Source organism: Chionomys nivalis, chromosome 10, assembly GCF_950005125.1.
Source record: "Chionomys nivalis chromosome 10, mChiNiv1.1, whole genome shotgun sequence".
In the NCBI taxonomy this organism is placed as follows: Eukaryota; Metazoa; Chordata; class Mammalia; order Rodentia; family Cricetidae; genus Chionomys; species Chionomys nivalis.
Genome location: NC_080095.1, coordinates 26,298,673 through 26,325,782, shown reverse-complemented (window position 1 = coordinate 26,325,782; position 27,110 = coordinate 26,298,673). Strand labels below are relative to the sequence as shown.

Here is a 27,110-nt window from a genome sequence, read left to right as displayed (position 1 = left end):
ATGTAAAAAGGCAGGCAAAGCAGTGCATTCCTGTAATTCCATAACTGGGAGTGGTTGGGACTGTGGAGACAGCCAGTAACCAGCCTAGGTGAAAAACAAAGCAGAGAAACAATTGAGGAAAACACCCAAGGTTGAACTTTGGCTTCCACCTGAATACACACTTGAACCTGCATTTAAATGTCCACTAACATGTACATACATACACACAGACGCATGCAATTTTTTTTTTTAATTGAGGCAGGGCTTCTCTGTTTAACAGTCCTGGCTGTTCTGGAACTCCCTCTGCAGACCAAGCTGACCTCAAACTCACAGAGATCTGTCTGTCTCTGCCTCTCACGTGCTGAGATTACAGACGTGTGCCACTGTAGGCCTAAATTTCTACATGGTTTAACAGTCAAGTTCCCGGGTCATGGTTAGTGTCTGGAGCAGTCACGTACCCTTCCAGACAGGCTGTGCAGGTATGCTGCTTCTTTGCTTTGTAATTACGTAGATCGCCTGAGAAAAGGTGTCAATTCCAAGCTAGTGACAGAGCTGTGGACTTCACTGTAGTCCTGCTACCCCAGAAACAGAATGTTAATGAACTTTCACCCCAGTTTACCTTGGGGGATAAAAGGTGTTTGGATAATAAATATGAGTGATCTTTAGGATTTGAATGAACCCTGAGACTCCCTTCCGATATTGCTGTGTGAACTGTGTCTCAATTATTCCCACGCCTCCACGCTGGTTCAGAGAGGGAAAAATAGTTTATGTTGGGGCATCAGACCCCGACATAGGTGTGCCGCCACCACCCAGCTGGCACATGCAAGTTTAAAAAGAAGTATATTATCTCTCTTGTATTACCTTCAAGACACAAAATTAATTTATTCCTAAAAGTTGAACAAGTAAAACCCAATAAACCTATCAAAGTAAAACAGGCCTATATGAACACATGGCATATTTTTTAAAATCACACCAGGAAAACTAGGCCTGAGAGCTTACTGAACATACCAGACAGTGAAAGGGGTCCCACAATGCTCACATCTGAACCACATAAGAGGGGCTGTCAATAACCCTCACATCCCGTCATCTGACCAGTCACTATACACATCAAGGGACTGAATTCCCAAGTTTCCCTAGGGAGTTAACTGGGCTCTGTTCCTACTGCTGACTGGGCCTACTCCAAAGCCTAGTCTAGATCCTGGTTCTAGAACCTCCAGAATCCCATACTTTGCCTGGGCAACTCCTCTTTACCCCGAGGCTCCTCAGTAGCTAGACTTTGGAAGCTAAGATGCCAATAAACCTCTTGGCGGATTCTTACTATCTTATATATCTGCTTCCCAATTTCTCAGGAAGCCATTCTTCAACTTCACTACAATCTCTTTAATTGTTATATTATTGTTATATGATTGCTATACAGGTTGACTGATTGTGATATGTAATATATGGCTTAAAAGTTAACTTGAGATTCTAATATAAGAACCTGGTTTGCCTCAGCTTGCTATCTAGGGAAATCAGAGCTACTAAGCAAACTGCAGAAAAAAACAACATAACATGTGAATTCATAGTTATTCAATAAATTCTGACACTGTGGGAAGGTATCAACATGCCCATCTATGCTTCTGACATAATGTGTGCAGTTTTTCTAGCTTGTTTTGTATTTGTATAGGAGCTGTAAAGTCTGTTTTTCCATCTCTACAAACACACATACACACACAAAGGCTGTTTGGTGTTTTGATCCAGACAAGTTTGTATCCATAGTTCAATTTGGTAAGAACTATAATTTTAACAATACTGAATTTCCAACCATAAACATGGTATATTTCTGTTATAAATAGCAATGCATTTTATATCCATAAATATAATCCATAGAGTAAATTTATTACCCAAGTATATCATATTTTCAAAAAATATACTCTGAAAAGTTCATTTTATAGTTGTTTGGCACTTATAGAAATACAACTACACCTTGTTTTTTGTACTTTAAATCAACCATTAGCTTACAGAAGACTTGTAAGTGTAGCACATAGAACTCTTTTTGCAAAACAGCTATGTTACCAAACAACTAAACTGATGCTTCATCATACAACATAATCACTTATGAATAAAAAATTTACATAAATTTATCATTACCATCTACCCTCAATCCTGAATCTGTTATTTAATTTGTTCCCCAAGTATCTTCTAGATATGTGACTAGATCCAACTTGAAATGTATTTTCTCAAATGTGCAACAAATCCTCAATCTTTCCTGGACTTCCATAACCTTGGCACTTTAGGTTACATGAGTGTCAATCTGTAGGCCATGTGACAATGTGAACTGGCCTTACACCATCATACTCAGAAGTGCATCTTTGGGAGAGTCTTTTCTTGTGGCATCTTCTCAGCTGGTGCATTATTTCAACACATCCTACTATCAATGATTTTTCTTTGATCCTTTGAATAAGGTGGTTTTCTTTGAGTTGTCTACCATAAGAGAAAGTAAGCCCACACTGCATCTTTATAATTAAAGATTATAATCTTTTGGAGAGGTAGTTTGAAAGTATGCAGCTATTCTAGCCCTCATTAAACATTCAGTTATTTAGCTTTATCTGAATAAATTCAGGGTTTCTTATTTTATCTAAAAGGCAAGAATGTACCACTGTTAGTTACCAAACTGTAGATCCAGAAAGCCATTGTGGGATATTTGTTTACACTGCATTAAAATGTATCTATGTTTTGCCTCACCTGCCTAAGGCACATGATTGGTTTAATAAAGAACTGAAAGGTCAATAGCTAGGCAGGAGAGAATAGGTGGAACTTCTGGACAGAGGAAGGAACTCACGGTTAGAATCTATTGCAGCAAGAGACACCAACAAGACACAGTGGGAGTCAGACGTACAGAATGGAGAGGTAAAAAAAGCCACATGGCAAAATGTGGATTAATAGAAGCATTAATTTAAATTACAAGAGGCAGTGAGGAACAAAATAAGTGTCTGTGTTATTTTGGGGCACTGGCGGCCCAAAAGAAACCTTGTTACAGAAAATATAGGACAAGGCTAGATCCGGAGAAATACAGGGGAAGGCTTTATAGGAACATCAGCTTGAGCCATATGGGAGACACAGCACTAACCAAGAGCAAGTCAGGCCAGTGGCTGAAAAAGGGTGGTAATATAGGACAAGTTCTTGGCAAAGCTCCCAGGTACTTCATGCAAACAGGGACTGTCCAGTCCTGAATGGTTAGTACCTAAGTTTAGTTTAGATAGTTTATTAGTTACCTTTAACATGGAAGGCCAGTTTTCAGGAGGCTGGCCCTTGTTTGTAGCTGTGTTAGTGGGGTAAGTTTTAACTATTCTATTTTTAATTCTAGGGACATTATTGAGTCCTGGGTTTCCATATATGTAACTGTTTGGCTTTGCTGTGAAAACACAAAATAATTATAAGAACTGTGAAGTCCTTTCTCAACATCTAATAATTTTGCCCTTTTTTGGGTAGCCCTTGAATGCTTCACTGCCATAATTAATTCTGTTTTTTCTTTTCTTTTCCTTTCCTTCATTCTCTCTCTCTCTCTCTCTCTCTTTTTTTTTTTTTTTTTTTTTTTTTTTGAGACAGGGTCTCAATATGTAGCCCTAGCTATCCTGGAATACACTATGTAGATCATGATAGCTTTGAACTCATACAGATCTGCCTATCTGCATTCTGAGTGCTGAGATAATATCATGCGACACAAAGCCTGACTGTAGTTATGTATATCCTCCACCCCATCTCCCTCCCTCCTTCCCTCCCTCCCTCCCTCCCTCCCTCCCTCCCTCCCTCCCTGTGTGTGGTCTGTGTCTGTGTGTGTACACATGAGTGCAAGTGCCTATGGAAGCCAGAAGCTCCTCAGGAACTGAGTTACAGGAGTTGTAAGGTACTCAACATGGGTTCTGGAGTGGGATTCAGTTTCGCTGCAAGAGTAGTACATGCTTGTAACTGTTTAGCAATCTCTCCAGCCATGGATGTAATTAGTACTGCTAAAGCATCCCCTTCTAGAATTTTGATTAACATTTTGTTACGTTTACCAAGTCTATTCATCTTGGGAGTAATCAACTCCAAACCCTTTGTCCCCTGAGTCAAGGAGCTACTGGAATCTCCATTCGGTATCTTAGGCTTCCAGGTATTGCTTAAGTAGCTGGGCAACTTACAACTCTCTTCTGCATACTCATTTATTCCTTTGTTTATAAGATTCTCCTCTTCCATAATCAATAGCCACTCTACTGGCCTCAAATCCCCATTTCTAACTTGTGGTGATATTTTCTTTGTGCTATCAAAAATAAAACTTGCTTGAAGATCAGAGTGCAGAGTAAGCCATACTAGTTAGCCGTAGAGGTCGTGTAGTAGTGGCACACACCTTTGATCCCAGCACTAGGGAGGTGGAGACAGGAGTGATATGGCTGGGTGGAGAGAAGAATATAAGGAATATAAACTCAGAGCATTCAGTCTGAGGATTCATGGAGACAGGATCTTGCCTGCTTTGGTCTGAGGATTTTGTTGAGTTAAGACGAGTGGCTGGCTGCTCTCCTTCTCTGATCTTTCAGCTTTTACCCCCTAATATCTGACTCTGATTTTTATTAATAAGACCAACCTCTTGGATTGTGTTGAGATATTTTATTTTTAGAAAGAAAGGATGAATGTAGTAGTAAAAATATATACGTCTTTGATATCATATAATAAAAGATATTAGCTGCAACTTTTATCAATTGTAATCCAAATCCCTTTTTAAAAATCCATTTTTAAAACTTTTTTTTACTATATATGTATCCACAGGATGCATGTGAGGTGAGAGACAACTCCTGGGTCCAGATACTATATTGTCTCTAACAGTCACACAGGACCATGTTTTCTCGAGCATTTGGTCACTCAACTCTAGTTTCACCAAGTTTGGCAAAGCTATTCCACAGATTAACTATAATTACAATTGAGCTGGTGGGCTTCAGAACTTAAGAACAGTAATAGGGGGGCTACCAGGTGTCCCTGTGTAGGTGCGAAGAAGTTCCATCTGGATGGGTGTGTGCTATCCAGGGGTGGACTGTCCTGGAAGAGAGCACAAACCCCCCTCCCCCAGCTCCTGCTGCAGGGCTTTCTTTCCTACACACGCCCCCCCTTCCCAAGCCTGCCTTGTCTGCAAGGTCCTTTGCTGAGGAACAGCTTCCTGCTCCTACACTAAGGCTACCCACTCAGAGTGGTGAGTGCCTGCCTACCGGGCAGGACTCAAGAACCCCCAAAAGGGAGTGCAGGCACATCCAGCTTGTGCTGCAGGGTCGCCTGTGTTCTACTCGACCCCGCCCTACCCCCTGCATTCGCCCTTTTGTCCGCGGATCATTGGACTACCAGGCGTCCATGTTTTGGTGTTGAGGAGTCCATCTTGAAGGGAAGGGTTCCTGCCCCTACACTGAGGAGATACACCCAGGGAGTTAGTCACAGCAAAGACTGGACCAAGACACCAGGCCTCTCCTGGCTCCATATGAAGGAAGAGATGGGCAGGCGCCAATGCAAGAATTCCTCCAACAACCTAAAAGGCAACGTGACATCACCAGAATCCAGGAATCCCGAAATAAGAAGAATTGTACACCCTATTCCAGAAGAAATAGAAGAATTCGACTCAAAAGTCAATTATATGAAAATAATAGAGGACCTTAAACAGGAGGTGAAAAACTGCCATAATCAATTAGAGATTACAAACAAAAAGGTAGAGGAAATGAATAAATCTCTCAAAGATACCTAAGAAAACCAAGAGAAACAAGAAAAGCAATCAAACAGGTAAGGGAAACGGTTCAAGACTTGAAGAATGAAGTGGAAGTAATGAAGAAAACACAAACTGAGGGAAGAATGGAGATGGAAAATTTGGATAAATGAACAGGAACTACAGAGACAAGTACTACCAACAGATTACAAGAGATAGAAGAAAGAATCTCAGACACTGAAGATACCATAGAGAAAATAAACACACTGATCAAAGAAAACAGCAAAACCAACAAATTCTCATCACAAAACATTCAGGAAATCTGGGACACAATAAAAAGACCAAACCTAAGAATAATAGGGATAGAAGAAGGAGAAGAAGTACAGCTCAATGGTCCAGAAAATATATTTAATAAAATTATAGAAGAAAACTTTCCCAACCTTAAGAAAGATATTTCTTTTGAAGGTCCAAGAAGCATACAGAACACTGAATAGACTGGATCAAAAAAAAACCATCTCCTCGTCATATAATAATCAAAACACAAAACATACAGAATAAAGAAAGAATATTAAGAGCTGCAAAGGAAAAAGGTCAAGTTACCTATAAAGGTAAACCCATCAGACTTAGACCTGACTTCTCTATGGAAACCATGAAAGCCAGAAGGTCCTGGATAGATGTACTGCAGAAACTAAGAGACCATGGATGCAAGCCCAGACTACTATACCCAGCCAAGCTTTCGTTTACTATAAATGGAGAAAACAAAATTTTCCAGGATAAAAAAAAATTTAAACAATACGTAGCCACAAATCCAGCCTTACAGAAAGTAACTGAAGGAAAATCACAACCCAAGGAGTCCAACAATACCCACAATAACTCAGACATCTAATGACCCTTCACCAGCACAACTTGAAGAAGGGAAACACACAAACTCTACTACCAGAAAGAAAGAAAGAAAGAAAGAAAGAAAGAAAGAAAGAAAGAAAGAAAGAAAGAAAGAAAAAATGACCGGAGTTAACAACCACTGGTCATTAATATCACTTAATATCAATGGACTCAACTCACCTATAAAGAGGCACAGGCTAAGAGATTGGATACGAGAACAGGATCCAACATTCTGCTGTTTACAAGAAACACACCTCAACCACAAAGACAGACATCTACTCAGAGTAAAGGGCTGGGAAAAGGTTTATCAAGCAAACGGACCTAAGAAACAAGTAGGTGTGGCCATACTAATTTCTAACAAAGTTGACTTCAAACTAAAATCAATCAGAAGAGATGGAGAGGACATTTTCTACTCATAACAGGAACAATTCACCAGGATGAAGTCTCAATTCTGAATATCTATGCCCCTAATATAAAAGCACCCACTTATATAAAAGAAACATTACTAAAACTCAAGGCAGTCATCAAACCACACACACTAATAGTAGGAGATTTCAACACTCCTCTCTCACCAATGGACAGGTCAATCAGACAGAAACCTAACAGAGAAATAAGAGGATTAAGGGAGGTAATGAATCAAATGAACTTAACAGACATCTATAGAACATTCTACCCAAATAGGAAAGAATATACCTTCTTCTCTGCAGCTCATGGAACCTTCTCTAAAATAGACCACATACTCGGTAACAAAGCAAACTTTCACAGTTACAAAAAAATATTAGTAACCACCTGTGTCTTATCAGATCACCATGGATTAAAGTTAGAATTCAACAACAATGCTACCCCCAGAAAGCCTACGAACTCATGGAAACTGGACAGTCAACTACTGAACCACACCTGGATCAAGGAAGAAATAAAGAAATTAAAGTCTTTCTTGAATTCAATGAAAACGAAGACTCAACATACTCAAACCTATGGGACACTATGAAAGCAGTGCTAAGAGGAAAGTTCACAGCATTAAGTGCCCACTTAAAGAAAACGGAGAAAGCACACATTGGAGACTTAATAGCCCACCTGAAAGCTCTAGAAAAAAAGAAGTAGATTCACCTAGGAGAAGTAGAAGACTGGAAATAATCAAACTGAGGGCTGAAATCAACAAAATAGAAACACAGAAAACAATCCAAAGAATCAATGAAACAAAAAGCTGGTTCTTGGAGAAAATCAACAAGATTGATAAATCCCTATCCAAACTAATAAAACGGCGGAGAGAGAATACGCAAATTAACAAGATCAGAAACGAAAAGGGAGACACAACCACAGACACAGAGGAAATTCAGAGAATCATTAGATCTTACTACAACAGCCTGTATGCCACAAAATTGAAAAATGTAAAAGAAATGGACACTTTTTTAGATAAGTACCATATGCCAAAGTTAAACCAGGACCAGGTGAACAATCTAAATAGACCTGTTAGTCGCGAAGAATTAGAAGATGTTATAAAAAACCTCCCCACCAAAAAAAGCCCAGGTCCAGATGGCTTCAATGCAGAATTCTACCAGAACTTTCAAGAAGACCTAATACCTATACTCCTTAATGTATTTCACAATATAGAAACAGAAGAGTCATTGCCAAATTCCTTTTATGAAACTGCAGTTACTCTGATACCAAAACCACACAAAGACACAACCAAGAAAGAGAACTACAGGCCAATCTCACTCATGAACATCGATGCAAAAATTCTCAATAAAATACTGGCAAACCGAATCCAAGAACACATTAGAAAAATTATCCATTATGATCAAGTAGGCTTCATCCCAGAGATGCAGGGCTGGTTCAACATACGAAAATCTATCAATGTAATCCATCATATAAATAAACTGAAAGAAAAAAAACCATATGATCATTTCATTAGATGCTGAAAAAGCATTTGACAAAATTCAACATCCCTTTATGATAAAGGTCTTAGAGAGATTAGGGATACAAGGGTCGTACCTAAGTATAATAAAAGCTATTTATAACAAGCCGTCAGCCAACATCAAATTAAATGGAGAGAAACTCAAAGCTATTCCACTAAAATCAGGAACACAACAAGGCTGTCCACTCTCTCCATACCTCTTCAATACAGTGCTTGAAATTCTAGCGATAGCAATAAGACAACATAAGGGGATCAAAGGGATTCAAATTGGAAAGGAAAAAGTTAAACTTTCATTATTTGCAGATGATATGATAGTGTACATAAGCGACTCCAAAAACTCCAGTAAAGAACTCCTACAGCTGATAAACACCTTTAGTAGCGTGGCAGGATACAAGATCAATTCCAAAAAAATCAGTTGCCCTCCTATACACAAAGAATAAGGAAGCAGAGCGGGAAATCAGAGAAGCATCACCCTTCACAAATAGCATAAAATATCTTGGGGTAACTCTAACCAAGGAAGTGAAGGATCTATTTGACAAGAACTTTAAGTCTTTGAAGAAAGAAATTGAGGAGGATACCAGAAAATGGAAGGATCTCCCTTGCTCTTGGATTGGGAGGATCAACATAGTAAAAATGGCAATTCTACCAAGGGCAATTTATAGATTCAATGCAATCCCCATTAAAATCCCATCAAAATTCTTCACAGATCTTGAGAGGACATTAATCAACTTTATATGGAAAAACAAAAAACTCAGGATAGCCAAAACAATCTTATATAATAAAGGATCGTCTGGAGGCATACCATCCCTGACTTCAAACTCTATTACAGAGCTTCAGTATTGAAAACAGCTTGGTATTGGCATAAACACAGAGAAGTCGACCAATGGAACCGAGTAGAAGACCCTGATTTTAACCCACAAACATATGAACATCTGATTTTTGATAAAGGAGCTAAAAGTATTCAATGGAAAAAAGAGAGCATCTTCAACAAATGGTGCTGGCAGAACTGGTTGTCAACCTGTAGAAGAATGAAAATAGATCCATATCTATCGCCATGCACAAAACTCAAGTCCAAATGGATTAAAGACCTCAATATCAGTCTGAACACACTGAACCTGATAGAAGAAAAAGTGGGAAGTACTCTACAACATATGGGTACAGGAGATCACTTCCTACGTATATCCCCAGCAGCACAGACATTAAGGACAACATTGAATAAATGGGACCTCCTGAGACTGAGAAGCTTCTGTAAAGCAAAGGACACTGTCACTAAGACAAAAAGGCAACCCACTGACTGGGAGAAGATCTTCACCAACCCCGCAACAGACAAAGGTCTGATCTCCAAAATATATAAAGAACTCAAGAAATTAGGCTTTAAAATGCTAATTCACCCAATTAAAACATGGGGCACTGAACTGAACAAAGAATTCTCAACAGAAGAAATTCAAATGGCCAAAAGACACTTAAGGTCATGCTCAACCTCCTTAGCGATAAGGGAAATGCAAATTAAAACAACTTTGAGATACCATCTTACACCTGTCAGAATGGCTAAAATCAAAAACACCAATGATAGACTTTGCTGGAGAGGTTGTGGAGTAAGGGGCATACTCATTCATTGCTGGTGGGAATGCAAACTTGTGCAACCACTTTGGAAAGCAGTGTGGCGGTTTCTCAGGAAATTTGGGATCAACCTACCCCAAGATCCAGTAATACCACTCTTGGGAATATACCCAAGAGATGCCCTATCATATGACAAAAGTATCAGTTCAACTATGTTCATAGCAGCATTGTTTGTAATAGCCAGAACCTGGAAACAACCTAGATGCCCTTCAATGGAAGAATGGATGAAGAAAGTGTGGAATATATACATATTAGAGTACTACTCAGCGGTAAAAAACAATGACTTCTCGAATTTTGCATGCAAATGGATGGAAATAGAAAACACTATCCTGAGTGAGGTATCCCAGACCCAAAAAGAGGAACATGGGATGTACTCACTCATAATTGGTTTCTAGCCATAAATAAAGGACATTGAGCATATAATTTGTGATCCTAGAGAAGCTAAATAAGAAAGTGAACCCAAAGAAAAACGTATATCATTCACCTGGATAGGGGAAGTAGACAAGATTGCCGGGCAAAAACTGGGAACTTGTGGGTGAGGTGGCATGGGGCTAAGGGGAAATGGGGTGAGAAACGTGAGAAGGGGAGGATGGGAGGAGCTTGGGGGAATGGGATGGATGGGATATAGGAAGGGTGGATACAGGAGCAGCGAAATATATATCCTAACTAAGGGAGCCATCTTAGGGTTGGCAAGAGATTTGACTCTAGAGGGGCTCGCAGGTGTCCAGGGAGATGTCCCCAGCTGGTACCTTGGGCAACTGAGGAGAGGGAACCTGAAATGACCCTATCCTATACTGATGAATATCTTGCATATCACCTTAGAACCTTCATCTGGCGATGGATCGAGACAGAGACAGAGACCCAATTTGGAGCAACGGACTGAGCTCTTAAGGTCCAAATGAGGAGCAGAAGGAGGGAGAACATGAGCAAGGAAATCAGGACCACGAGGGGTGCACCCACCCACTGTGACTGATCTATTGAGAGCCCACCAAGGCCAGCTGGACTGGGACTGAATAAGCATGGGTTGAAACTGGTCTCTGTGAACATGGCGGACAATGAAGGCTGATGAGAAGCCAAGGACAATGGCACTAGGTTTCGATCCTATTACATGAACTGGCTTTGTGGGAGCTTAACCTGTTTGGATGCTCACCTTCCTGGACCTAGATAGAAGTGGGAAGAACTTGGTCTTCCAGCAGGGCAGGGAATTTGGACTGCTCTTCAGTATCGAGAGGGAGGGGGAATGGAGTGGGGGGAGGAGAAGAGGAGTGGGAATGGGGGGGAGTGGGGGGAGGGGGCAATATGTGGGAGGAGGGGGAGGGAAATGGGAAACGGGGAGGAGGTGGAAATTTTAATTAAAAAAGAATAAAAAAATAAATAAAACAGCATGTAAACCTTGAAGAGAAAAATAAAAACAAAACAACAACAAAAAAGAACAGTAATAGGGAACATGGTGTTTTTCTAATTCAGTGAGCTGACTATCAAGGATGTACTGAAACTGAGGTTCTGGGGTCATTACACCTCTTTGTTCATCAGGAGAAAAAATGGCTCAGGTAAAATTAGAGCAAATCCACCAGGCAGAGAAGCAATAAACCATATAGAAAAGGGCGTTGGTGATATTGCTATACTAAGTTGAATTGTGTGGTTTTAATTCTCCCAAAGGAGAGCACTGACCTGAGTACAACGTTAAATATCTGTACTGCAGCACTCAGTAGGTAGAGGCAGAAGCAGCTTGAGGTCAAGACCAGACTATATAATTTACTCAAGGTAACTTTGATGTATAAAGATATAAAGTCTCATCTCATAACAATAAGAAAAAGAAAGAGCATCAGAACCAGGTATTGCAAGCAAATGTTGAGCCGGAGCCACACCACTGGCTTCAAAATAGTCAGTGATATCATGAGTAGTCAAACCCTCACTGACATCAGAGGCTGAGGTTCTCGGTACTTTAGCTCAAGAAAGCCTACCTCGACTCTGAGTAGAGTCCTGCATTTCCTGAGCTGGCACAATTCAATTTCCCACTGAAGAGGCAGTACCAAGCCTGAACTGAGGAGTGCATCGGAGTGAAACTGCTGCTAGAGATACACATGTCCATCTGCCGGGTGGATGCTTACCCAAGCCAGGTCATCTGCCCTGAGTAACTTCCCAATAGATTATGGATCTATCTGATTTTTAGAAATTTCTTCATAAGTCTCTATTGGCTTCTGGCACAAGCTGCAAGCCTGAGTTGTTTATTTTTTGTTTCGTCTGTTTTGTTTAAGCCAAAGCTGGTTTTAGTTTCTTATTAAATGAACACTGTCAGGAACAGCATGTGACTTCTTAGTTTCTATTCACAATTCTTCAGCTTTTACCTCTATGATTATCAATTTATACTATAATCAACAACAAAATAAAATCACAACATGGAATGAGTAGCACTGTCAGTACATACTCTTGGCTACTGATGCCTGCACAAAAGTAGCAACTTACTTCCCTAGAATCCGGGATAGCACTTTTGAAAGGAACTCAGTCAGTCTGGTGTATAGTCTCAGTCTAGGCTAGCCTAAACACAACTCACTGCTTCTGAGGCTAGCCTAAGAAGAGCAACTACAGACACTGAACACTTATTTTGTACTAATTCTATTTAGAAAGGAAAAAATCTGATCTGTATAATACTATAAAGTAGGTACTATTAAAATAATACTATAGTATTAGAGAAAATACAGTGGTTGTCAGAGATAAGTAAACTTGAAAGTTAAACTGCCCGGAGTCATACATCTGATTAGGTAAAGAATAAGGGTGATGAAGCCGAGCAGCAGGACCCCTCTAGACACGCTGTTTTAAATGCTCCCTGGGCAAATTTCCTTTCCACCTTCTCTGCTCTGCTATTTCTTCTCTTCTCAGAATGTTGGCCTTGCTAATTACTGTCAGAAGAACCACCTGAAGATCAACTATTCTACCTTCTAATGTTTAAATAATTTAGTTCATGCAATCCTACATATCTTGGTCATATAACTTCACTATATTATATGCTTGTCCCAGTTAAATTTTTGAAGGCTCACCTGAAGTCAAAGATCCCTAGAGGAGGCATTCTATGAGGATTATATGCAGGATTAAAAAAAAAAAAAAGAGCTATAAAGCCGGGCAGTGGTGGCCGACGCCTTTAATCCCAGCACTCGGGAAGCAGCGGCAGGCGGATCTCTGTGAGTTCGAGACCAGCCTGGTCTACAAGAGCTAGTTCCAGGACAGGCTCCAAAGCTACAGAGAAACCCTGTCTCAAAAAACAAAAAACAAAAAAAAGAGCTATAGTAAATACTGAGTTTAAATCTTTTCTATAGAGTCTTGGCTGACCTGGTACTTGCTATGTGGCTCAGGGTACCCTTGAATTCCTAACAGTCACCCTAAGTCAGCTTCCCAAGTGCTAAGACTACAGGTATGTGGGCCACCACTCTCAGTTTAATTTTTTTCTTTCTAATGCTGTGTGAAACTCCAATATTCAGTGGCAGACCTTCATCTTGGATAATTCAGGGGCAGCAACTGTGTCTTATGTCTTACAACAGTGAGAACAGAGCTGTGTGCTCTTGGAGAAAAAAGCAAATAGGAGTTGACTTTGCCTGCAAGAATATTTGCAGCCTTGCAAACCTCTTTAACTTTTCCTGAAACTATCATTTTAATCCACCTGCCTGTTCAAACAGAGGTGAAATGGGTAACAGAAAAGTGCTACAATCTCAGTTCTTACCAGAGATTAGAATCTCATATTGTTTAAAAGCAAGTACAATCAAATGTTCAGTTGTGAGAAATATCGTGTAACCCATCAAAATAATATAATAGATCTATAATATATACATCTTTCTTGTTATGCTATTGTGACTTCGGGACAAAGTCAGACAGCAGGAAGCTACAAACATGAGAAACATGATTTTAGAAAATCTGCACCCTGTTTACAGGTCTACAGTATGAAGCATGAGGGGTACTCTCAAACTGTTCCTGTCTTTAGAAGGCTGAGAAAACAATCCATTACTCCATCATAAATAAGAAACTATTAAAGTTTCTCCTAGAAAATAATGCCTCAATTATGACCTTATAAAAACAAAATGAATTAAGCAACCAAAAACAAAAGTTCAGCTTTCTACAACTTCAAACTTACCAAAACTGTGTAACAGTAACAAGAATCCCCATGAACCAACTATGAAAACGCAACACACATTTTGTTCATTTGCCTTGGAATTCTCTTCTCTGCTCTTACATATGTGCACATCTTTCCTGAACCAGCTGAAAACACTGTTCTCTACTTCCAAAACTTTCCAGAGGCATTCTCTCACATAACCACATGATAAAAACATCATCACCATATCTAGACTTCCTGATTAAATTGTGTCATTTGCCTAATGTTCTCTGTGGTGACTTTATTCCACTCTAAAATCCAGTTCAAGAACACACTGCACTAGAGCTTATGTAACATGTATATGGAAGCTTTTGTCTTTCTTTTCTCATCCCTGACTGTTTAAGAGGAAACACCTCTGGTGTGGGCCAGTCCTCAATGTGCGATGTTCTGTCATGATCAGACAAAAGTATAAATGCCTAGAACAAATATTAGCAGATGATGTTATCTTCCTAGGTCACATGGGAGTATGGAATCGTTTTCCCAACTAATTTTGATCATGTCATTAATTTAGAATCATCAAAGTACTGATCGCCAGGTTTCTCCACTATAAAGTTACTATGTTTTCCCTTGTAATCAACTGGCAAACTATGAAGAAATGAGCTGAGATTATGCAAAATTACACTGCTTCTCACTAAACTATCACCCACTCACTTTAGTGTGGAGTGTTGATTTTATAACTCCCTCTCTTCTTCTCTTTGTCAGTATTATTCCACAAGGGAGAGCTTTGCTTCTGCCCCCATTACACTCTTCTTTATACCACAGCAAGATGTTCTTGTTCCATTTTGTACTTTTTTCGACTTTATTTTGATACAGCTACACTGACGATCATTATCTGTCAGGGATGGCACTAAGCATTTTACAGACATCATTTCATTTAAGTCAAACAACTCCAGGAAAAGTGGGACAGCAGAGAGCTGGGGAAACCAAGTATTGCATCTGGCACACCCAGCTAGGAAATGCTGAAATAGTTTTCAAATAGAGAAATGTTTAAGCAGGAAATGTATGTTTACAGAGGAGCCAGGGAATAATTTAGCTCAGTATCACAGGTAGCAAAGCAGAAGAGAGGAGACTGAGTGGGAGAGGAGAAAGGCTGGACAGATTAGCCTGAAAGCCTGACTACAGAGTTGAGTATGTCATAGTTAACCTTGATTGTCAATTTGATTGGACTGAGAGATGCCTAGATTACACACTACAGCATACCTCTAGGTAAGTCTATGCAGGCATTTCCAAAGTGCACTAGATCATGAGAAATCTAATTATTAATAGTCTAATAATTCACTGATGAATTCAAAATCTGAAAAAAACTATGGGAAGGTGGTACAAGGTGGAGCCTGGTTAGATGAAATGTATTGCTGTGGTCATGTCTTTGACAGGTGTATCTTGGCTGTGGCCCCTTCTTGTTACTGTTCTCTGCTTCCTGGATACTAAAAGTGAAGAGTACTTTTCTACCACGCCCTTCCACCATGATGTTAAGCCTCACTACAGGCCGAGATGCAATGGAGTTAGAAATAACAGACTGGAAGTAGGATCTGAAACAAAACTGTCCTCCTTATAAACCCAGTTGTCACAGACAAAAATCAAAATCTAATTAATATGTATAACACCTATTTCAAGTAAAGTAAAAGAAATGGAGTGACCCAAACATGACAATATGACAAAAAGACTTATTAAGGAGTAAATAAGAAGGGTAAACTGGGAAAGATAAAGGAAAGTAACAGGTCGTTTTTCACAGTCAGCTATAAAAATAAAGCTGCCTCTTCTGATACATGAATGTAACAAAGGAGCTGAGCACACAGATGCCACATTATTTCTTCAGATGCCAGCCAGTTAGCTCAAGACACCTTTCTCTATTACAACAATGATACACCAATTCTTTCATAGCTGCTGGCAAAGACTTATGAACTGATATATAAAAATATCCAGCATGGTGCCCAGTGGCAAGTAAATAGTAAAACATCTAAAAGTGAGTATAAAAATATTTGTCACAAGCCGGGTGGTGGTGGCGCACGCCTTTAATCCCAGCACTCGGGAGGCAGAGGCAGGTGGATCTCTGTGAGTTCGAGGCCAGCCTGGTCTACAAGAGCTAGTTCCAGGACAGGCTCCAAAGCCACAGAGAAACCCTATCTGGAAAAAACAAAAAACAGAAAACAAAAACCAACAAAAAAAATATTTGTCACATTCCTATCAAACCTTTCTCCTTTGTGATTCTGGTAAAACAAATCTAAGATTTTCTGGCCTACAGAAAACCTACAATTATATTGACATTCTCATTATTGTAATAGTTAAGAGTAAAAGAATATTGACAAAAATGTCTTCAAGATATATTTTATCCAGTTGGGCAGGTATTATTCAGTAGGTCAGAATCCGAAAAATGGATTGCTGCGTCACAATATATTTACATATTGAATTTGGTAAATACTACCAGTTTTAATTTTTTAAAAAAGCAGAAGCTAGGGTTGATATGATGGTCAGTGGCTAAGAGCACATACTATTCTTGCAGAGGAGCCAAGTTCAGTTTCTAGTTCCCACTTCAGGCATCAGGATGTTATCAACTACCTAAAACTCCAGCTCCCAAGGGTCTGAACTCCTCATCTGCACTTTGTGGGTACTGCATCCACATGCACAAATCCACACATAATTAAAATCCACATAATTAAAAATAAAATCACTTTTTCTTAAAGGTAGAAGCCATTTATATTCAACATCAGTGTGTTCTATAAAAGTTGTAATTCCTGCTATTATCAGTATCTTAATTTCTTTTCCTATTGCCATGATAAAAATACTTCGGCAAAAGCAACTTTAGGAGGACAGGATTTATTCTGGCTCATAGTTCAACGGTACAGTCTATAGTGGGGAAGTCAAGGTGTGGGAACTTGAAGTACTTGGTTACATGCTGCTGCTCAGCTCACTTTCTACATTTGTGCAGTTTAGGAGTCTGTCCATGAAATGGTGCTACCCACAGTGGGTGTGTCTTCCCATATCAGTATAATCAATATAATTCCCCACAGGCATGTCTGGAGGCCCATCTTCCAAAAGATTCTATCAAGCAGACAATTAACACTAACCATCCCAATCTGCATCCTTATTCACTGTCAATCTAGGAGGCAGTTCCCAGATACAAATAATCTTAAATAAAGAAGGAAAGTGAAGAAAATTTGAGTTTGTAGCAACTAGATCTGATTTATTTCCAGTGAAGTCAGATAAGCCATTACAGACAGAAAGAAGATGATGAAGCTTTAGGTAGAAGAGATTCTGTGAAGGTTCATAGAAGAGAAATTATCAAGAGTCTTAGCCAAAGATAAACAATCAATATGGCACAATTGTTGTAATATTGGCCTGAATGCTTTGGGGAAAACACACCATGACCTTCTGGTTGGATTTAAGACCTGCTCCACAGAATGAAGTCTTGACTAGTACTATAAATCCAGCCATGAACCCATGGTATGGATACCACAGGTCCAAGGGAGAACCTACTATTACTATTTTGCTAAATAAACATTGTACCTAACTGCGTTCTAAATACTTATCTTTGCACTCTTGTTTTTATAGTGGACACAGTTAAAATATTAGGACTCACACTTAGTTCAAGTGCAGAGAAAGTGACTATGCAGTGCTCCGTTGTTGAAAGGACAAGTACACATACATACAAACATACCCCCAAGATTAAGGGAACATAATAGAAGAAAGGGTAAAAAGAAGCCATATTGGGGAAGTCTGATGTAAAACCATGTCTTCTGAACATGACAGACCTATGTACTCATGGGCTCACTTTAGCTACGGCTACCTGTAAAGATTAGGACCATCAAAACTTCATCACACATACGGGTAAGAGCTTATGAGGCCACACCCCTCCCTGAGGGATTACTGAGTTAATGGTGGCTGGGAAAATGAGCACCACTCTCTTTGGTCATATAAAGTTGCCTAGTAAATAACCTTCCAACCAGGCTCATGCAGAAGCCCCATTTAAATTCATTGCATCACATACATTAAAAGACATAAAAGTAGGAAGGAGGCTTATTGGGAAAAAGAAAGGTTTCAGTGAAAGAAGCTGGGGAGAATAAGGAAGGTAATATGCGGAGGTGAGAATAATTAAAATTCATTATATACAAGTATGAAAATTGTGAAATTAAAAACCTTAAAACAAATAAGTAACCATAGTCTACAGGGTAATTCTGAAGAACAGATAACATAAATCAAACTTTTCAAGTGTGTATTAAACAGAGAACAGCCACTGCAAACAAAGTTACTTGCTATAAATAAAAAACATAGTATTTTTTTAGGTTAAAATGACATAATCAAAATTTTGTCTTTGAAGCATAAACTATTTATTAATTTGGTACATTTTAAAACAAAAAGGTCAAATTCAGTTGTATCTGTAACAATTTTTTCTCCTAGCACTCTTTTTAAAGATATGGAATACTTGAAGAATTTGCCTATCGTTGTTGCGCAGGGGCCATGCTAATCTTCTCAGTAGTGTTCCAATTTTAGTGTATGTGCTGCCAAATCGAGCACTCTCCTGGCACTCTTAGTATTTCTAGCAAGCCCTTGTATTTGAGCAAAGAGGCTAACTCCCTCGTTGAAAGGGAAAAGGCATGTTCCTTTTGGTGGAGCACACTTACAGGCTTTCATGACCTTTGTACACACCACTTAATGTTGCACCCAGAAATTTCCCCACCGTTCTCTAATTCATTTGCTCTTAAAAGCAAGTGGAGAAATGCAATGGGGTTTAAAGTTCTGCTGAGAACTACAGAATTGCCTCACTGCAGGGGAAGAACCACAGGTGGAGCCAGAGAGCTGCTTCAGAGATGTCCTGTTCTCAGCTTCCACAGCCTACTTGACAGCTGACAGGAACAACAACCTCCTGCTTTCAAGGAAAGACTATTCTGCTTTCACTCTCCAGTCACACACACTACCCTTCCTGTTTCAAGTTTCGTGTGCCCCCTCATATGATGTCTCCTTACAGTTCATCACAGTCACCACAGAAAGCGTTCTCAGTCTTGAGAATTAGTTGTAGTAACTTAAAAGGAGGAACGTCTGGCAGCAGTTCCTGTCTGTTCTGTGACATTAGGACTACAATGCACAATGAACCATTGTTACCATCATCAATCATCAACACCTTTGCAATTTCTGAGCTGAAACTAAAACTCAAAAGTGAACTCTAATGTCTTAAACATCCAACTCCTACTGAAATGATAACACATGAGGAAAGAACTGTCTACAAGACTGATGTAGCATTTATTAAGAATGTTCCTAGGCATCACCCTTGTAAATACACTTGTAATTTGCTTCTTTAATGTATGATGAGTCCTGATGATTAATCTGACTGATTATTAAAGCCAAAGATCAGCTGACTTTTCAGACACTACTAAAAGAGAAACTGTTTTGTTCAGATTATTTCCCACATAAAATTCCAACTTCTGTTGAAATAATGAGCTCTAAAAGAGAGAATAGATGAAAATGTTTTTATATTTCTTGTATCAACATAGGTAGAGAAAAAGTTATAAAGGAGTAAGCTGTCTATGTTGTAAGATTTGGAAAAGCTGCAAGAAATACAAAGGGGAAAACTCCACCATATGTGTGTTTGTGTGTGTGTGTGTGTGTGTGTGTGATACAGTTAAGATAAATGAGCTAAAGAGCCATTAATGTTATAGAGTAACATTTTAAGCACAAATGTGATTTAATGTGGTTAGAGAGATGACTTGCTATTATGGGAAGACTTGAGTTTAATCCCCAGAACTCACATAAAAAGCTAGATATGGAGGCACATACCTGTAATCCTAGAGCTGGGGAGGCCAAGACAAAAGAATCCCTATGGGGCCTTTTGAATCCCTAATCTTGCCTAATTGATGAAATAGATCCAGGTTCAGTGAAAGACCCTGTCTCAAAATATAAAGTGGAGATAGATTATGAACAATACCTAATGTCAACAACCTCTGGCTCCCACACGTGTGTTCAAGTATGTACATGTACACACACACACACACACACACACACACACACACACACTTTCAAGAGATGGATTTAGAGCAAGGGCTATCAAATAATAACTCAGAGGGCAAATCTAGTTCACTACCAATCCTATAAGTAAAATTTTTATTGGGACTGTACTATGCCTATTTGTTTACTACAATCTATGGTCAAAGAGACCGAAAAGCCTGCAAAGCTTAAAATAGTTACCATCTGGCCCTTTACTGGTCAGAAAAAGTACTGCCTACTGATTTAGAGAATGGCAGATAGAATATAAACAAATGAGAGATAATTATAATTAAAGCTTATTGTGGGAAGCAATCATACACACTCAATTCTGTTAGAAATGCTAGTCTATTCCATAACTAAATACAAATGTCACAGATAGCATCTGGTAAGATACTATCATTATAATGATCTTATTTGGAGAAATCTGTCCCAACCAAGCAAATTTTATCCCCTTGGAGTAAGCCATGTCAAGCACTCTGCAGTGAGCCATGATTTGATGTTAGTCTAGATTTGAATCTCCAAAACATCCTGAAAAACAGCAGGGATGGCTATAAATCTCCTTGAGTTAAATTTTCAGGAAAAGAAGAGAGACAGAAAAGTCACAGACACCAACATGTCTTAGGGCAGGCTGAGAAAGAACAAGGCAGTAAGATCTCAAGGTATAAAATTACTGTAAAAAAGTAGAGTCCTTCAGCTATAAGATACAGCAGGTGCTGTTTACGATAGCAATGATGGCAAGTTCAATATTAATCCAAGACACACAAGTAGAAAGAAAATGTTTAACCACTCTTGAAGATCTTAGATGCAGATTCCTACAGGCAAGGACAGTCCATCTTCTTGAACAGGACTAACCAGTGTCACTAAAATGTCAGTGTGTTCAAAGTTAATTTTTTAATTTAAAGAAATGACAATAAAACCCACTAACAAGATTTTCTTCGCCTAGAACAAAACAATTTTACTATAAAGCTCATGTTGAAAATGACAGGAAATAGCCTTCCATGAAGTTCTAAATATCAGCAATAAAAAGCAAGGGTTATTGGAGAACTGACATTACTGAATACTAGAATACATTGTACTGCTAAAGGAATTCCAGTATGGTGCTCTGGCATTATTCAATAAGCCAAACAGGAGAGAAGGTTAAGAAACATATCCAAACACATATGAGACAGTCATGGATGAAAAAGGTTGCAGCACAAGTCAGGGAAAAGAATGAGCTTTTCTCTTAGTAACGCAGAAAAACTGAGTGGCCATCTAAAAAGCTAGATCTTTACTTCTTGTCCTACTCAAACAAAAACTCTACTTGGATCAAAGTTCTCCACACAAAAACAAGAACCATATAAATACTAAAGAAAAAAGAAACCAGTAAATTCCTTTATATAGTTAAGAGAACAGAAAGTCTTTCAATTATGACTCAAAATTGAGGGCCATAAGGATAATTTTAAAAATAAATTCTACTATATATAAAATTTGTTTAATAAAAGTATTGTAAACAGAGTTAAAAAATGAAAAATGTGGAAATATTTGTCACAAATGGATAATCTTTCTAAGAGATCCTAGAAACTAAGAAAAAAATGAGCAAAGAGTACAAATAAGCAATTCTCAGAACTATACAAACTGAGAACATATCATGTGGCTCTTCAAGAATATAAAAAAATGCCAGCCTCAGGAGAGAATTTTTTTTTTTTTTTTTAGGAGAGAAAAATTTTAAAACGTTTATCCTACAATGACACACTCCTCCTCATTTAAAAGATGTACAAAAATCCAGAAATTTGCTAATGCACTCTGTAAAGAAATACACAAAAGCATGCAATGGAAGAACATTTGACACAATCACAGATGGTTAAAATATAGATTCTGCTCAAATGATTTTTCCATGAAACTTGAAAACAACCTATGTATAAGTTAAATCCTGAAAGAACAACATAAGACAAAACTACACACAACAACTTAAGAATCCGGTCATAAGGAACTACAAGAACACAATGCAGAAATTTAAAAGACCAAGGAAAATTTTTATGAATTGATATGAAGCTGACATAACTTTGTTATATTAATGATGTTTTAGTACGCTAATCATATAGTTTCAAAATAACACACAGAACAACTTACTTTTAAGGGGAAAAATATCAGATTATAATGAAGCACTCATATAGTTATCTACTAATCCAATTCCAGCACTCTGAATTAGTAACAACCAGATAACAGATTTCTCTTAATGCTTTAAATATAAACATTCCTACTATATAGTCCAGCCCCAAATGTCTAACTTCAATCTATTTAGCCTTTCTATCTAACTTCACAAATACTGAAATTCAGTAGAAGGAAAAATAATCTAAAAGACATAGGCAAGGAAGTTTTTCTGGACTGGAAAAGCCCTTTGTAATTTGTCATGTCTGAACACAGACTTGTTTGTCAGATGACCACACACTTTTTGCAGTTCCCCCTCAGCAATATATAAATCTAGCCTGATCATGTGTTGGCAGAAGACTACCTGAGTTCCTAGATGAGCTGTGCATTCATTCCACTCTCAGCAACATTCATATGCTACTCTCAGGCCGCCAGTACGAAGAAGCTGACTTGTACTAAAGGTTGGGAAGCCACATTGGCCTAGTGAACAATGGCACCAATTGTCAAATACGAAACTCTACCATGGATCTTCTGAACAGGCTAGCTCTTCTACTACATAGCATGTAAATGAGAACAGCCTAAAACAACAGAGAGATGCCCTTCCCAGCTTCCCAAAATCTTAGGAAAACATGTCATTGTTTAGCTACTCCATTCTAGGTGGTTTGTTGGACAGCTATAGATAAATTAAACAACTGAATATTGAGTAAAATAAAAACATATTAGTTAGGAAATGTATTATTCACTGTTCTATTTCTGTGAGGAAACATCATAACCAAGGCAACTCTTACAAAAGAAGAATTTAATTGGGGGCTTGCATACAGTTTTATAAGTTTAGTTCATCATCATCATCATCAAGGCAGGGAGTATAGAAAGTATACAGGCAGGCACTGGAGCAGGAACTGCGAGCGCTACATCTGATCCAGAGAGAGACAGAGAGAGACACAGACAGAGAGAAACAGAGAGACAAGACAGACAGACAGATAGAGAATGGCCTAACTATTGGCTTCCATAGCTATCTCCTATATTAGCCCAAACCTACATACTCTTGAAAACTAAAGTACAAATCAGAGCCCACTTGGCCATCAAGTTCCTTGCATTTTCTTGGATGCACATTGAATAATAATGGAGTATGGAATAGAGGTATACAAATTTCTTTACGCCAGGGGTCTCACTTCCAAAGCAAGATGCTAACAGAAATGCCACCACAAAGAGATGAATGAGAGACAAAACAATTTCTTCTAAGTCCATACTATGTTGCCTCAAGACCTAAAGAAAAATGTTCTCATAGAAAGTATGACAATGGACACTTACCTAAGATGAGATGAAGTTTAGTCTCTGTCTGGAAAGCATAGTGCAATGTCACCAAAAATGGTGACTGTCTAATGTGCTCCAGAACTTGCCGTTCTGTCCTTGTATGCTCTGTAGTTTTAGCCTTTTGAACTATTGTTGCCTTTTTCAAAACTTTCATGGCATACAGCTTTCCAGCATCATGACCGCTTATTTTGCGAACTAGAAATACTTTCCCATAAGCTGAAAAAGAAAAGAAAAAAAATTTTCCATAAGCTGGGAAAAAAAAGAATTAAAATGCTACACTGGCAGAGTGGTAATTTATAAAAATAAAATTAATGTACCCAGCCAACACACACACAAACACTCTTTCAAGAGAAAAGCATGCTCAGTGCTATTTCAAATAGCTCTTTGATAATTTCTTCAGCCTTTTACCAAAGATATTTCTAGGTCTAACTCCCAGTATTTACATATTTAGCCACTGCTGATGAAGTTCTGCTTTGACTCTACATGTTATTCTCTTCTCAATATTTTTAGGTCTGAGAAACTGTTACTATGGTCAGCTAACCACAGTCCAATTCAGGAACAAGTAGACATTTTCAACATCAGATAAAACCTTGAAGTATATAGTTGCTACTGGATTTCACTCTTCATTTTCTTCCTTCCTTCCTTTTTGATTTATTTGTTTGTTTATGTTTAAGACAGGGTCTCAGTATGTACCCCAGCCTGGCCTTGACCTTATGCCCTTCAATCTCAGTTTCCTAATGTCTGGGATTCCAGATGACTATCATTATTCTAGTCTCCAAGAGTTGTTTTTCTTTTCCTTTTCCATCTTCATGTGTATGCTTGTTTGCGTGTATGTGAACATGCTTGTTCACACGCATATGGAGGTCAGAAATTGATGTCAGGAATCATCTTTGATTGCTCTTCCACCTTAATCATTTAGGCAGTCTCTCAGTAAAATTCAGAATTCACCAATACCGCTAGTTTTGCTAGCCAGTTTGCTCTTGGAATCCTCTGTCCACCTTTCAATCTTGCTGGAATTACAGGCAGGTCACAAAGCCAACCAAGCATTTATGTGGGTTCTGGAGCTCCAAACTCTGGCCCTCACACTTGTGTTAGAAGCACTTTAACCACACTGAGCCATCTCTCTAGTGCTCCAATGCAGTTCTTAGTAAGAATCTAATACACACAAATAAATTAAGTACTTCAACGCAGTTCTTAGTAAGAATCTAATACACACAAATAAATTAAGTACTTCAACGCAGTTCTTAGTAAGAATCTAATACACACAAATAAATTAAGTACCTCAAGCATTCCACTACATTTATTCTTTTAGAACCAAAGCAACATAAACAGACATTGTATAAAACAAAAGAGATCTTTACAGTTAACAAACATTAAAATAAATAGAATATAGACAGAAACCCCTTAAATCTCTAGACAATAATAATTTATGGCTCCCTGGCTCATTCTCATCATGTTTCATAAGTGAAGTTTGTAGGAGGCACAATCCTGTATGTGATGCTGCTCCTCCAAGTTGAAGAATTAGAGCTTTGTGGGAAGAACAGCTTCCCTGAATTTATTTCCCCAAGGAGGATAGGGGGGGGTGGAAGGAGGAGGGGGCAGGAAAGGAGGGGGAGGAAAAGAGGAGGAGGGAGAAAGAAGGAAAGGAGGAAAAAGGGGGAAGAGAGGGCTGTGAAATTCAAATGAGTCTTGGAATGGTAATGCTCAATTCTATTTCAGGAATTAAATGCTTTACTCAGATCACTATGAGTTGGGCTCAGTTTTGATCCAGGTCACAGCTACTATTACCTTGCTCACAGCTCCCTATATTTAACCCAGAATTCGATTATCAGTCATCTACTAAAGTAAGAAAGCTTTACGGAAAAAGCTCTCCACTCTGTGATTCAGTTCTGTTCTTGAAAAACTAGATCAGTACTGACACTTGACATGCCACAGACCAATGCTAGATTAGACTAATCCTGAGGGAACTATTCCAACACTTGAGATGGAATAGCCCATGCCAGGCTCTCAGCTAAACACACCCTCTACATGTAGATTCACTTTTCACTTAATCCTCACCAGTGAAGTGGGTACTTTCAGTAGTTCTATTTCAGAGATAAGGAAATGAGTTCAGAGAAACTAAGGAACTGACCAGAAGGCTTGATCTAGAGAAAAGATAAATAAATGAACAAGTGTGTGCTTCAAGCGAGCCCTGTACCCATCTACTGCCTGACTGGCAAAGGAGTCCTCCCTCCTCAGGATTCTGGATCATGGATCCCAGAAAAAAGGACTCTACTCTATGGCTTCTTCCTTGCTCCCTCACTCCCTTTCTCTTTCTTAGAAGTTCCCAAGATAATTATGACATTTTCAAGAGGGGGGGAAGCAGTGGCAGCACCGTCTTGATTCAAATGTAAGTAGTGACTCCCAGGATCACTCCACCAATAAATAAATAAATAAATAAATAAATAAATAAAAAACCCAATTCCTCCTGAATGCTAGAAACCGGATCTTCTAGATTATAATAAGCCAATGGTATAGTGTTTAACATACCCTGGAAGACAGAAAAGCTTCGAAAAAAGTTTGTTATATTTAAGTATGTGTGATAATTACAGGTTGTGCTCTCAGAAAGGCTGAAGTGAATCAAGAAAGAAAATTACAACTTTCAGGAGCTAACAAATCAACCTAAAGAATGAATCGGGAGCAGCATACTTCCTGCCTGACTAATGGCCAATCAGAATTTTATTAAATCTATGTGAGTGACAAATCTTTACAATGTACAAGAGCATTATTCTGCAGCATTTCCCCTTTTTTCCTTTCAAAAACAAGCTCTCTGAATCTAATCAAAAAATTTTAACTTTTCTTTTCTGGCCACTATCCATTAACAACTTGTAACCAACAATCTAAACAAAGACAAACATCCATAATCCAGTTTTTGGATTTGTGGGCAGAGTTTTCTAGGCTACGTCCTGCTGACCAGGGGCACTGATAATCTTATGGGGACCCAAAGAAAATTTAGGATTATAGTCAAGTCCTGACTGGAGTATTCTGTGAGGCTGGGTCATCTCAGCCAGCAGTCTTGAGGCTATTCTGGATGTAGAACTCAGCAGAAACTACGACAGAGGTGCTCTGAAACATTGAATCATCTGGGCCATCTATTCCCACTAGAGATTTTTCAGGAGGGGTCTTCCTTAATCAAACCTTATTTATCTTAACCCAGAATAAATCCACAGACTCTCATTTGCTATGGAATCAAAAGTAAAACCTATTCTCCAAAGTAACATATCTTTTGACTTAAATTTTGAAGTCAAGGCATTTTTAAACTATATAGGTTGGATTGATCCAGCAGCATTTATAATCAAATGTTTTTTAGTTGCTCTTACACCTTTCTCAGCAGTCAAACAATTCAAAAACAACACATTAACATATAATATCCAGAATCTCTGTGTATTTTCCATATTTATGTGGCTTTTATTTCTTAT

The 27,110-nt window shown here is 38.6% G+C and overlaps 1 protein-coding gene and 1 non-coding gene across 2 annotated transcripts in view; both read right to left on the bottom strand.

The window, feature by feature from the left end:
* Positions 1 to 27,110, bottom strand: part of Rps6ka5 (ribosomal protein S6 kinase A5) — a 177,422-nt gene that overhangs the window by 76,436 nt on the left and 73,876 nt on the right. Inside the window, exon 3 of the mRNA XM_057782455.1 lies at positions 23,650 to 23,868. Coding sequence (XP_057638438.1) covers positions 23,650 to 23,868 — 219 coding nt within the window. The remainder of the gene's footprint in view (positions 1 to 23,649; positions 23,869 to 27,110) is intronic.
* On the bottom strand, positions 18,641 to 18,747 carry LOC130883264 (U6 spliceosomal RNA). The gene has a single exon (XR_009057949.1). It is a non-coding gene; the product is annotated as a U6 spliceosomal RNA (small nuclear RNA).